Raw genomic sequence first — 11535 nt, 5'->3', positions numbered from 1 at the left:
CCCCCCCGCAACGTCACGCTCCCCGTGACGTCACGCCGCGGAGACGTCGCGCCCGGCCACGTGACCGCCACCTCCCGCGGGAAGAGGCGGCGGAGCGGTGAGGGACGGGCCGGGCTGCAGCTGGGGAGGGCGCGCATGGCGTCGTGCTTTAAACTGGGCGTGAAACGGTGCGCTAAATAGGCCTATAATGGGCTGCAGCTGGGGCTGGGCATGCATTAAGTAAAACATGGGGCGTGCATATAACGGGCTGCCTTTGGGGTTAGGCATGCATTGAATAGCACGTTGAGTGCGCGCGTAACGTGCCGCAGCTAGGCATTTGATAGTTGATTAAATAAACAGTTCGTTAAATGCCCATGTAGCATGCTGCGTTTGGTCAGGCATTAAGTACTGCATTAGGTAATACGCTAAATCTGCATATAAATCTGCGCTTAGGGCCAAGCGTGCATTAAATGTGTACGTAACATGCTGTAGTTGAGGTTGCACGTGCGTTAAAAGGTGCCCTGAATGGGCACGTAGCACATTGCAGCTGGGGTTGGGCATGTGTTAAAAAGTGCATTAAATGCACACTGAGCATCTCGCATTCCTGGCTGATTCTGTCCCGCTGCACAGCGTGATTCAGGAGCAAAACTTGAGTGATACAGGATGACCTTTGCCCTCCTCAGGAGGTCCAGAATTGAACCTGCTCTTTAAATCTGGGTTAGGTGAGGCAGAGATGCAGGGGGTTGCAGAGTGCCCATTCTGTCGCTGCTGGTTGGGACCCTGCCAGAGGGGTTTTGCAGCCTGCCGTGGGTGTGCACAGCCTTGCATGGGGCCACAGGGCAGCCAGACCTGGAGTTCAGGCATGTGCAGAGACTAGGTCAGCCAGGATTGTGCTGGTTTCAGTGGCCTCCCACAGCAGTCCTCCATGGAATGGTGGTGGGGCATTTTGCAGCCCCCTGAGCAATGTGGGGTGGGCAAGCCCACACACATTAAAGCCACAGGGTTGCAGCTCAGCATGTCTCCATGGCTGCGTAATCAATACTGGGGGTCCTTGAACCCATTGGAGTGGCCCCACCTGTCTGAATTGCAGGAGTCTCTGCCTGGGCCACTGTGCAGCTCTTGGGGGTGCAAGAAACCCCAGCAGTGCAAGAAACCAGAGAGAAAAGCAGTAAATGGAGCACGGAAATGCGCCAAACACAGGCACCCTGCAAGGGAGATCGGAGAGAAAATCATGCCAAAAGAAACCACTCTGGGGCACAGCTAGCGGCTTGGCTACAGCACTGGCTGGGCAGAATTAAAATCTTGCTGAAGCTGCTCTGCATTCCTGCTTTTCTGTGTGCTTTGTGCTGTGGCTGGCCTGCCTGTGCCAGCCCTGCTCCTGCTCCACCACTGGACCTCCCAGCAGGTCCCACCTGAGTCTTGTCTTGGGGTGAATCATTCTCACTCACGGCTGTCTTCTGAACCCTACTAGACTACTGAGGAAACCAGGCTGGCTTGTGTCCAAGTAATTGTTCTCCAGCTGCAGGATCAAACACTGCCAGAATTTCTTATCCTGCAGCATGAGAACAGACTCAGGATCATACCGTGAATCTTGCTGCATGGTACCCCATCACCTCAGCAGCTGGATCTGTTCCTGCATCTTGGTCCGTCACACTCTCTGAACTTCTCAGTCACCGTTTTTCCCACTTCCTCAACCTTTCTCAACCCATCCATATCCTGGGGGAGACCTGGAGGTTCTGGTGGGCTGCCTGTTGCTGTTTGCGCTGGATTGTGGTGGGGGAAGGTAGCCCCACTTTATGCCAGGATGCCCAGGGCTTGGCATAGGCACTGAGCTGCAAACAGGGCTCAGCAGGGAAGCTGTGAAGCTCCTGCAGCCCCCTTGGGGGACCCTGGGCAAGGAAGGAGTTTTGGGGCAGTGTCACCTAGTATCTGGATCAGGTACTGGGGTGGCATGAACTCACATCTTTTGCTTTATTGCAGGCCCAGCGGCACTGGTGTGAGATGCTGCCAAGTGCTGGTGTCTATTACTTCCCATGGGAGATCAACAGCTCAGTGCCAGAGGGGGAGGCGCTGAGGACATTTGGCAGGTGAGAAGGGTACCTCGCTCTCCTTGCAAACCAAGCCTTTCCTTCACTGGCTGACCCTCCTCCCTGTGTTTGTAACTGTTGTACCCCTGCACTGCTGAGCTTCCCAAATCAATTGTTCCCAGGTTATGCTGCTATGACCTGGCCCGGTCCGAAGCTGTTCTCACTGCTCAGCACCACTCAACTCAGTACCGGGTCTCTGTCGACACCGAGTTTGTGGAGCCATTCCAAGCCCAGCTGGGATCTCTCTACATGCTCCTGGGAGAAGTTGAACACAGGGAAGGTAAATGCTCCCAGAACCTGCAGCCCTTTGCTGCTGTTCATGGTTCATCAGCTCCTTCGTGGCTCCCTGAGTGCATGGTGAGACACAGTGCAAGAGGTTAGCATTGGCCAAGGGAGGCTCATCTCACACGGCTGCCTCTGGTGATTCAGGACAGGAGCAGCCTGTCTCTCCCCATTGACCATGAGAAGAGCCACCCTTATCTTGGTGAAAATCTGGGGCTCTGGCACAGATTTTGTTAGAAACAGGAAGCGCCTCAGCAACATCACTGAGCATGTGAAACCTGTGCTAAGGCCTTCTGGCACCATTGCCAGCCACCACATCGTCTTTGCTCCAAACGTGGCTGATTGCAGCAATACCTCATTGCGAGCTGGCTGGGTTGGTCTTTGCCATCCTTGAAAGTCTCTAATTATATCCCTGCCCTCAGACATGGGGCGTGAGGAATGCAAGCAGGCTCTGTCATGCAGGGCACCCTGTTGTCCTTTCCTGGGGTGCGCTGAGCGTTACTTCAGCTGCACAGTGTTTTGCATGGGGAGCCATGATCTGGGCTGGGCTGTGGGGTTGGGAAGCAAATCCCAAGTGTTGTCTTGGCCACACCTGTTAACAAGCAGTCGCATTCATGCCATTGAAATCCTCGGTGGCATGTGGAAAGCCACATTGCACGTGGCATCTTGTGAGTGACCTGCTAAGCCTCTGCTGCAAAATTCCTTTAGAAAGACATCCTATTTCAGTCAACACAGCTTGGGAGTGAGTTGGCCCCATTTTGCCGGGGTGGAAGGGGAGGAGGCTGAGATGTGGCTGTGTCACCAAGGTTTGGCCCCTTTTGTGCAGCTCTGTGTTACCATTTGAGTGCCACCGATGAACTGTGGGTTATAGTCAGCATTGAGCCTCTTCTAAGCCTAGCTTTGTTCTGTCCTCTTCTTGTCTGCACAGAGGCATTCAGAAATGAGCTTAAGCCCATCCCTGATGCTTTTTAGACAGGGGAACCCAAACTTAATCCAGCCACAAAGTGCACAGATGCTGCATGGCAGGCACCGGCACCACCATGTCCTGGGCTCAGTGTTGCCCAGTGCAAGGAGAGTGCAGTGTCAGTCACCAGCATTTTGTAGCCAACAGGGCAGAGGGAAAGCATGTCCCTGAGTTAACCTGCTCCCGGGCCCGCTGCTCACATCGATGAAAGCATGCAGCTGGTCTGGTCTCCTGCACGTTCTCAGGCTATGGTTATCTGGCCAGCTGGAGCCATATGCTGCCTGAGGGAACCTCACTGCCTCCAAGCTGCTCCGTCTGTTTTTCTTTTTACAGAAACTTCCTGTTCATATTCCCAGGTGAAGGTCCCGTCGTAAAGGCACGAATATTGACCTGCGTGGACGGGTTGAATGTGCCCTTGCTGGAACGAGCCATAGAGGAGCAGAGGAAATACTTCAACGAGAGGCAGGAGCGGATGGGAAAGAGCACATCCTGACAGCAGCTCTGAGACCAGCCATATGCTGGTCCTTGCACTACCATTTGCAACAAATACATTAAAAGTAAATTTAGAAGGTGCATTTGCAACATACTACTTTTCGCCATGGCACATAGCAAAGTGAAGTCACTAAGCTGGGAAACACTTGAAGACCGTGAGTCAGTATGTGACTGTGGGTTGTCCGTTCATGCCAGGTGTCATCACTGAAAATAAGTCTGGGAAGCAGGTTTGTTGTTTGTTTGAAAGGGTGGTTAAGGAAAGGGAGTGCTTGAGTTATACTGGTCCTTTTGTAATTCAAGGCTTGGAGATGTCAGAAAAAGGAGAAGCCTCCGAATCTTGAGTTAAACAGTTCACACCCAGACCCACTACTAAAGCACAGCAGATTAGCAGGCTGTTGGCAAATCAGAGGTAAAGGGCATTAGCGCAAGGTTCATTAGCCCTGTGTGGCTGTGGGTCCATGAGCCCATGCATTTGGTTACCATGACTCAGCTGCCACATGGGAGCGTTCCTGGCAAAACACTCACATACCTGGACTGACCAAGAAAGAAACAAGAAGAACAAAGAGTCACTATTTTCAGTAGCACCTGCCTCTTTGGGTTTTCAGGAGCTGGTGTCCAAGAGGGGGGATTGACTTTAGCTCTAAAATAAGTATTTGCAGTGCCCTGAGAATCACCACTTGACTTTCTTCCTTCACACAACTTAAGTTTAGGAGACCTTAAATCACTATTTTTTTGAAGCATGTAAAGGTTTTGATTGATATTTCCCTAAATAAAGATGAAAACAGAAGACAGCCTCGCTTTTTATTGATTAAAAACCTCTTTCTTGCTAAGGCAAATGTATTAGGCCCTGCAGAGACCCTATGGATGATGTAAGAAAATGTAGGGATGTGCAATTTTCTTCCTTCTCCTAAGTACTGGGTGTGTAACAAAGTGCTTGGCTTTGAAAAAGTTGCAAGAAGAGGAGATGAAGTTGCATCAGAGCCACTGGTTTAAGAACCTGGTGCCAGGCCCACCTAGCAGAATTAAACCGTCAACAAAAAGACAGAAGATCAGTAACGTGAGATGAGAGTAAAATGTTAGTGCAAGAGAGAGGAGTCTTCTGTGCTACAGGAATCCCCAGACCTGGAGTGAGCTGGGACTGTGGTTTGCAGGGGAATTCAGCCACCTGCAGCCTTTTCGGCTTTTTGCTCAGATACTCTGGTGAAATGTTCAGAAAATGAGGACTGAAGCCATACAATGCACAGCAGCAGATCAAAATGCAACAGGTGTTGGCAAAGTCACCTGCTACCAGCAGGCTTGATTCAAGGGCCTGAGATGGCTCAGTAATTACAGTGCTTGTTACAAGCTTTAATCATAATTGAGCCTTATGTTTTTCTCCATGCGGTTATGGAGATCCAAAAGCCCTGACTCAGTAAACTCTCTGTTCAGCCCAAGTCTAAAGACATGATCTCAAGATTCTAACCTATTTTACTGTAAGAGACAACTATGACTCTGTCATGATGTGTTTATGTTTATACCTCATATCCTGTCTGTTCTATCTTCCTCCCTCTGCTTAAATTTTATCCAAATGGCCATGTTTGCCAGAGAGTTGGGAATATCCAAGATACCAGGACTGGGAATATCCAAAATACCAGGTTCCTACAAGTGTTATGAAAAAAGACACCCACAAACCCAACCAGCCAGGAAGAGAGAACAAATTTAGCAATGACCCCAGATGGAAATGTGAGTGGAAACTCAACCTTCGCAAGCCACCAGAGAACCCACACAAGAGTTTGCTGTGGCCATGTGGATCCCCCTTCAGCCACAAAGCAACCATGCTTTGTTTTTTTTCAAAAACTGCCAAAATCAGCATCAATTGAAAAAAGATTTTGAGCTGGTGGCTCAGCAATGGGCTCCATCAGTCCTTTTTAGATCACCTAAAAGTTGGGGTCTGCACTGTGGACCCACACAGCCAGTCAGCTGCCATGTCCTGCTGTGCCCACCCAGAGACATGGAGCCCCCAAGCCCTCCAGAAGACAGTTCCTGTGGCCATGATGGCCTTTCCTGGTGCCACGATGCATACTCTTTTTTTTAATCTTGTTTTCTGTCAGCTGTCAAGTCAATGATTAATCCCACCCGCCAAGGACATCTTCCAAAAGGCTGACCAAGCAGCGCAGCTCACAGTGGGAAGGTTCAAGGGACAATTGTGCAAGACAAAAAACTAAACCAAAAAACCCCCAAACAAACAAACAACCCCCCCACACACCACTCCACCCAACCCCCCCCCGCCCAAAAAAAGACATTTCTGGTGTGTCTTTGACCTGAGCAGGTCCCAAGGAACCTTAATTACATACTGCATCCCCTTGATGCCAGGCACTGCACAGTGGCCCTGTGCAGTGCCTGCTGCCTTTCCCGCAGGCCCAAAGCATCTCTTCACATCCATTTTGCTCTATTTTTCTTTTAGCCAGTGCTCCACACAACCTGGGTCACAAGCAACCAGTCCTGAGCAGTTGGTGCACAGCGTGTTTGGTAAGTAGGGTCTGTCCAAAGCCCCCCCCAGACAATCCCCACACCCCCAGACACCCCCCAGTGTGCCCAGGCAGCCCTGTCTGCCTGCTCCAGTTCAAGGCAGGTCCCTATGCTGGGGGGGAAGCAAGTGGGGACCCAGACCCTGAAAGCAGCTCAGGGGACACACAGGGAGAGCAAAGACCTGCATGTTTTGGGGGGTGGGGTCCATTTTTTTTTTTTTTTACCTCAGAAAGCAGTGCCAGCCGCCCCTGCTGCCATCGCAAGGCTGAGGCAGCACCATGGATGCCTTCCAGGAGGTGTTTCAGAAGGTGGAGAAGATCGGGGAGGGCACCTATGGCGTTGTGTACAAGGCTCGCAACAAGCGCACGGGGCAGCTGGTGGCCCTCAAGAAGATCCGCTTGGACTCGTGAGTGGGGCAGAGCCCCGGTCCTGGGGCTGCCATGGCCCGGCCCAGCCCAGCACCCAGCCGGCCCGCCATGGTGCCAGGCCGGCTGCCTCCTCAGCGCAGTGGCAATAGGGTGCCAAGGCGAGAGGGGGGGTGAGGAAGGTGAATGGCTCCTCTGGGGCCGGCAGTGCCATCTGTGGGGAGATGGCCGCCAGCTGAGCCCAGCTGTGCCCCAGCCCTGCCATGGGAGTGAGCAGGAGGGCCCTGAGCCCAGCCTAGTGTCCAAAACGGTGTGAGAGGCTCAAAAAAGCCTGCCATGAGGGAAAACAATGTCTCTATCGGCCCATGCAAGCAGCTAGGGCCTGACCCAGTGCTACCTGGCCCTGGCTCTATGGTGCAGGTCAGGGGCAAGTAGCCACCATTTTGGGAGGCGGCCTCTCCCTCAGGGCTCAGCCTCCCAGCAGGGTGAGCTTCAGCCCCTCCGGGGGGTGGGGGGGACTGAGAAGATAAAAGTTTATTATTGTTCCCCTGGGTAGGCCCTGGGCTGTCTCCACCGTGAGGGGTGTCAGTGTGGACTGGGGGCCATGGTGGTGGGACTGCACCCCACGGTGGCCCCTTAGGACAGTGGAGGTGGCTGCCTGAGGGGCAAAGAGCTTTCATGTCCCCCCCACCTCTGAAAAGCGAGGCTTTGACATTTAAACCATTGTTGCTTCTCCAAATGTGCCCTCAGGTGCTCCCAAACAAGCTCTGCCCCAGAGCTTGCACTGCCTAGGTCACCCCCTCCCTCTCCTTCCCCACAGCTCCATTTCCCCCTGCCTAGCCCCAGCCCACCCCACACACGGCTCCATCCCAAATCGGGGTGCTCAGTGTTAGAGACCTTCCCCTGGGCAGGCGATGGGGTACAATGGAAGGGAGAAGGGACACAGCACCCTGATGGGCTGTGGGATCCCACTGGGGGACAGGGTGCCATACGGCCCATCTCTGCCACAGGGAGACGGAGGGCGTCCCCAGCACTGCAATCCGAGAAATCTCACTGCTGAAGGAGCTGAAGCACCCCAACATAGTCAGGTAAGACATGGATTAACCCTCCCCACCAGCTCATTGATGAGCTCCTGCTCAGGTAGCAAGAGGGATTTTCCTGTCCTTCCCTGACTGCACAGACAAGAGCAAAATAAACAGGAAAATACAGGAATCACTTGCACTTCCCTGGTTCTCAGCAATAGCTCACAGCACTGCCACTGCACTCAAGCAACACAAGCTGGTTCAAGCCACTTCTGCCCCATACTAGATCCTGCTTTTATATCTGCCTCTCTGCTCCAAGGGACTCACAGAACAGAGGCATCTGTGGGGGGAGGGATGTTTGGGTATTTGCAAAGATTTGGAAAAGGTGCTGAAAGGTACTGAAGGGAGCACTTGCACTGCTTTTGCAGGCTTCTGGATGTCATACACAGCCAGAAGAAGCTCTACCTGGTGTTTGAGTATCTGAATCAGGACCTGAAGAAATACATGGACTCATCCAGAACTGGAGAGCTTCCTTTAAGCTTGGTCAAGGTACAGCATGAAAGGAGTGCTAACAGGCAGAGCAGAGAGCATGTGTCCTTGCTGCCTTCTGCTGGGGAGAGCCAGCACCGAGCTGCTCTTACCCAGACTGCATCTGGAAGAGATTCATCCTTGGCTAGAGGCATTCAACCTCTCAGATCTCAAACATTTCAGCTGGGAAAACCTCGTGGCACTATCGCTCAGTGCATTTATTTCTCAGCTGTTTCCAGGCTCTCCAGCCCATCTTGCTGCAGAACAAACTGCTGTTAAGAGGACAACTGAGGGATCTCTTGCTAATTGCCTTTGTACAGAGTAATAGATAGGTGGAAGGGACTGCCACTGCTTGGTTTGGAGTCTCTCTGTCCCCATGTAGGGTGGGAACAGTTTGTGTGCATCTCTGAGTAGTGGCCGGCAAGCCTGGTGTTGCATTATAGCAAGGTCTTTTTTTCCCATTCAGGTCTAAAAATTATTAAAAGTTTATTGGTTCACACAATCCAGCCTTCAAAGTGGTTTCATCGTGGCCTTGTCTGAAATCTCCTCTCTCCTTAGAACTACCTTTTCCAGCTGCTGCAGGGTGTGAGCTTCTGCCACTCACACAGAGTCATCCACAGGGACTTGAAGCCACAGAACTTGCTCATTAACGAAGCAGGAGCAATCAAGCTGGCTGATTTTGGACTGGCAAGAGCTTTTGGAGTCCCCCTGCGCACATACACTCATGAGGTATTGTTGAGGCTCCCTGCCACCTGAGAGTGGGGTACAGAATCCATAGTGGGTGAACAGCAGCATCACAAGTTACACAGCCATAACAGAGGCACAGCTGTGCCCAGGCATGTGCTCTTAACATAACCTGCAGCTAAGGGGTTACCTCATGTCCCCACAAAATATGCTGATTGCTTCTACCCTAGCCCGTCTGCAAGCTGTGTTCCCTCTGTCTCTGCATAGGGTATATTTATTTGTTCCAGAGTGTCCTGTTGAAGAATGATGTTAAACCCAGCCTTGCTGTCACTAAGGTGTCTGTTAATTCAGCATGGTCTTGGCACACTCTGATTTGTACAGTTACTGCATTACAGAAGAGAAGACAGGATCCCATGCTTCTAGTTTCACCCAGGGAAACTAGACAAAGCTTGTTTGTTTGTTCCTTACCAGGTAGTGACTCTGTGGTACCGAGCCCCTGAAATACTGCTGGGATGCAAATACTACTCGACTGCTGTGGATATCTGGAGCATCGGCTGCATCTTTGCAGAAATGGTAGAATGGGTTTAAATAGCCTCTTTAATGAGCAGGGGAATGCAGCTGCAATGGGAAGTGGGGAAAGAGGAACAAGACACAGAACATCTGTGATACTCTGTGCTGCAGTGTGTTTTATGGGAAGTCCAACCTGAGGGTTAGCTGACCCTTAGCTGTGGGCTCAGAAAGAAATTGCCACCAGCAGTGGCCTGACAGGAGGCAAAGAACCCTCTGTAGTCCAGCTGCAGTTCCAGGTACATGGGAATGTGATGCCTCTCCTTGCAGAAGGGGTAACTTCAGTCTTGTTGCTGCAGCATTTTGATCCTGGGAGGAGATGACTCTCTTGCAGATGTCCCCACAGTGGGCTGCAGAGAACTAGCACACTCAGAGCATGGCAGAGCAGATCTCCTAGGGGGTCCATACTCCACTCTGAAGCACTCTTGTTATTCCTGCAGTGTAATAGCACTATCCCTAGCTCCCAAAGCCCCCGAGCTGCAGAGCAGCAGAGCCTGCACAAGTAGGTGGGGAAGAAGCTAGTCTGCCAGCGTAGGTGTTAGGAAACTGAAGACAAAGAGGGATAAGGGACTGGCTGAAAAAGGGACAGCCTCAGGGGAGCATGGACCCATGGAGAGGAGCTGGAGACAAGCAGTCAGACAACCGTGACTTTCCCAACCACTGCCTGGCAGAATCGCTGCATTGTAACTGCCCTTGTCTGTGCAGTTGTTTACATCTGCTGGGTCAAAGGGTTGCTTGTAGTAGGAAATAGGGCACACAGCTGATGGAATGGTGGGAACTAGCTTTTTTTTTTTTTTTTTTTCTTCCCCCCCCCCCCCCCAGGTGACCAGAAAGGCCCTGTTTCCTGGGGACTCTGAGATCGATCAGCTCTTCCGGATCTTTCGCACCCTGGGCACTCCCACTGAGGCGACCTGGCCTGGGGTGACCCAGATGCCTGACTACAAGGACGACTTTCCCCAGTGGGCAAGGAAGGAGATGAAGGAAATTGTTCCCAACTTAGATCAAGATGGTAGAGACTTATTGGTGGTGAGTGAGAGCTCAGAACAATACCCAGGGACAGACAGGACCTTTTCAAAGTGGGCAAAGAACAGGAATATTTGGGAGTGATCTACCTGGAAGCGTAGCTGATCTGGCTCTAATGTTAATCTCTGCCATTGCAGAAACACCGCATCATCGAATAGGGCTCAGTCCTGGCTCTCAAGCAGGACTGTCATTGCAGGTGCCTCTAGGAAACCACCACACTCAGGGCCAAGAAACCCTTCTAGCATAATCCCCCCAGTAACTTCAGCTGTGGGTTACTCCTGAAGCCCAGAGAGGGGAAAAGGCAGGACCAACATCTGCATCTGGGCCCAGCCACATGCAGGGGCAATCAGTCATCTGTGTTTTAAAATCCTAAATCTGCTGGGTTTTTCTCTTGGCAGCAATTGCTCCTGTATGATCCCAGCAGGCGCATCTCAGCCAAGGCAGCCCTCAATCACAAGTACTTCTTCTGGAGAAGCCCTCGGAACCCTGAAGAGCAGCGTGTGCTGCAGAGACACTGCAGATGAGAAGACACAGCTCTCCCCATGCACTTGCACCTCTGGGTAGCACTGCAGATCTAGTTTTGGGGACTTAGCAAGGGGCTGGCTGGGACCCAGGGTCTCACTTCTCCTGAGGAGCCTGGAGGGGGACATTCTTGCATTTAGAGACTCTCAGCCTGTTGCTGGGGGAAAGTTTGTCTAGGTTACAGCCAGTAGAGCTGTTTTGAAGAGGTCATGTGCAAAAGGGTGGGGTGTATTTATCAGCACAAAATGCTGAAATGTAGAGAAGAGCGAGCATCTTTCAGAAGGTTGTCCTTGCATTAGTCAGCGAGCTAAAGTGACACACAGTGATTGTCTCTCCAACACTGGAGCACCCCCAGTTCTGTCAATGGCAGTTTCTGACACCAGGGTGTGCTGGAGCTCCACTTTGGGTAGGGGAGCACTTCTCTGCTCAGCCCTTTGCTGCTGTTATCAAAGATTGGGCTTGTCAGCCCTAGACAACTTGTTTAATCTGAGCTATTTAACAGAGCTGACATT

At 51.9% G+C, this 11535-nt stretch overlaps 2 protein-coding genes across 3 annotated transcripts; both read left to right on the top strand.

The window, feature by feature from the left end:
• Window positions 1-11: 11 nt before the first annotated feature.
• On the top strand, window positions 12-4575 carry TEN1 (TEN1 subunit of CST complex). 2 transcript variants are annotated; one of them, XM_049813217.1, is made up of 4 exons: window positions 12-97; window positions 1960-2066; window positions 2189-2346; window positions 3669-4575. In XM_049813217.1, exons 2-4 carry the CDS (start codon window positions 1981-1983, stop codon window positions 3803-3805), a joined length of 381 nt encoding a protein of 126 aa, XP_049669174.1. In that variant the 5' UTR covers window positions 12-97; window positions 1960-1980; the 3' UTR covers window positions 3806-4575. The 2 variants fall into 2 exon arrangements, with proteins under 2 accessions (XP_049669174.1, XP_049669173.1); XM_049813216.1 differs by having other exon boundaries at window positions 73-167.
• Window positions 4576-6590: 2015 nt separating this feature from the next.
• CDK3 (cyclin dependent kinase 3) lies at window positions 6591-11025 on the top strand. Its single transcript, XM_049813203.1, has 7 exons — window positions 6591-6718; window positions 7688-7765; window positions 8128-8248; window positions 8786-8956; window positions 9383-9484; window positions 10301-10504; window positions 10900-11025. The coding sequence occupies exons 1-7, from the start codon at window positions 6591-6593 to the stop codon at window positions 11023-11025; spliced, it is 930 nt and encodes a 309-aa protein (XP_049669160.1).
• Window positions 11026-11535: the final 510 nt, after the last annotated feature.

The sequence above is a fragment of the Accipiter gentilis genome, chromosome 10 (genome assembly GCF_929443795.1).
Source record: "Accipiter gentilis chromosome 10, bAccGen1.1, whole genome shotgun sequence".
NCBI classification, from domain to species: Eukaryota; Metazoa; Chordata; class Aves; order Accipitriformes; family Accipitridae; genus Astur; species Astur gentilis.
This window is presented reverse-complemented; position numbering and strand designations above follow the sequence as displayed.

What these genes read in the sequence shown, in the direction of transcription:
- TEN1 (XM_049813217.1), top strand. Translation starts at nt 1,981, where the DNA reads ATGCTGCCAAGTGCTGGTGTCTATTACTTCCCATGGGAGATCAACAGC. An exon ending in GCGCTGAGGACATTTGGCAG is followed by an intron (nt 2,067 to 2,188) that starts GTGAGAAGGGTA and finishes AATTGTTCCCAG; the next exon opens with GTTATGCTGCTATGACCTGG. An exon ending in AGAAGTTGAACACAGGGAAG is followed by an intron (nt 2,347 to 3,668) that starts GTAAATGCTCCC and finishes TCATATTCCCAG; the next exon opens with GTGAAGGTCCCGTCGTAAAG.
- CDK3 (XM_049813203.1), top strand. Translation starts at nt 6,591, where the DNA reads ATGGATGCCTTCCAGGAGGTGTTTCAGAAGGTGGAGAAGATCGGGGAG. An exon ending in TTCCTTTAAGCTTGGTCAAG is followed by an intron (nt 8,249 to 8,785) that starts GTACAGCATGAA and finishes CTCTCTCCTTAG; the next exon opens with AACTACCTTTTCCAGCTGCT. An exon ending in GCTGCATCTTTGCAGAAATG is followed by an intron (nt 9,485 to 10,300) that starts GTAGAATGGGTT and finishes CCCCCCCCCCAG; the next exon opens with GTGACCAGAAAGGCCCTGTT.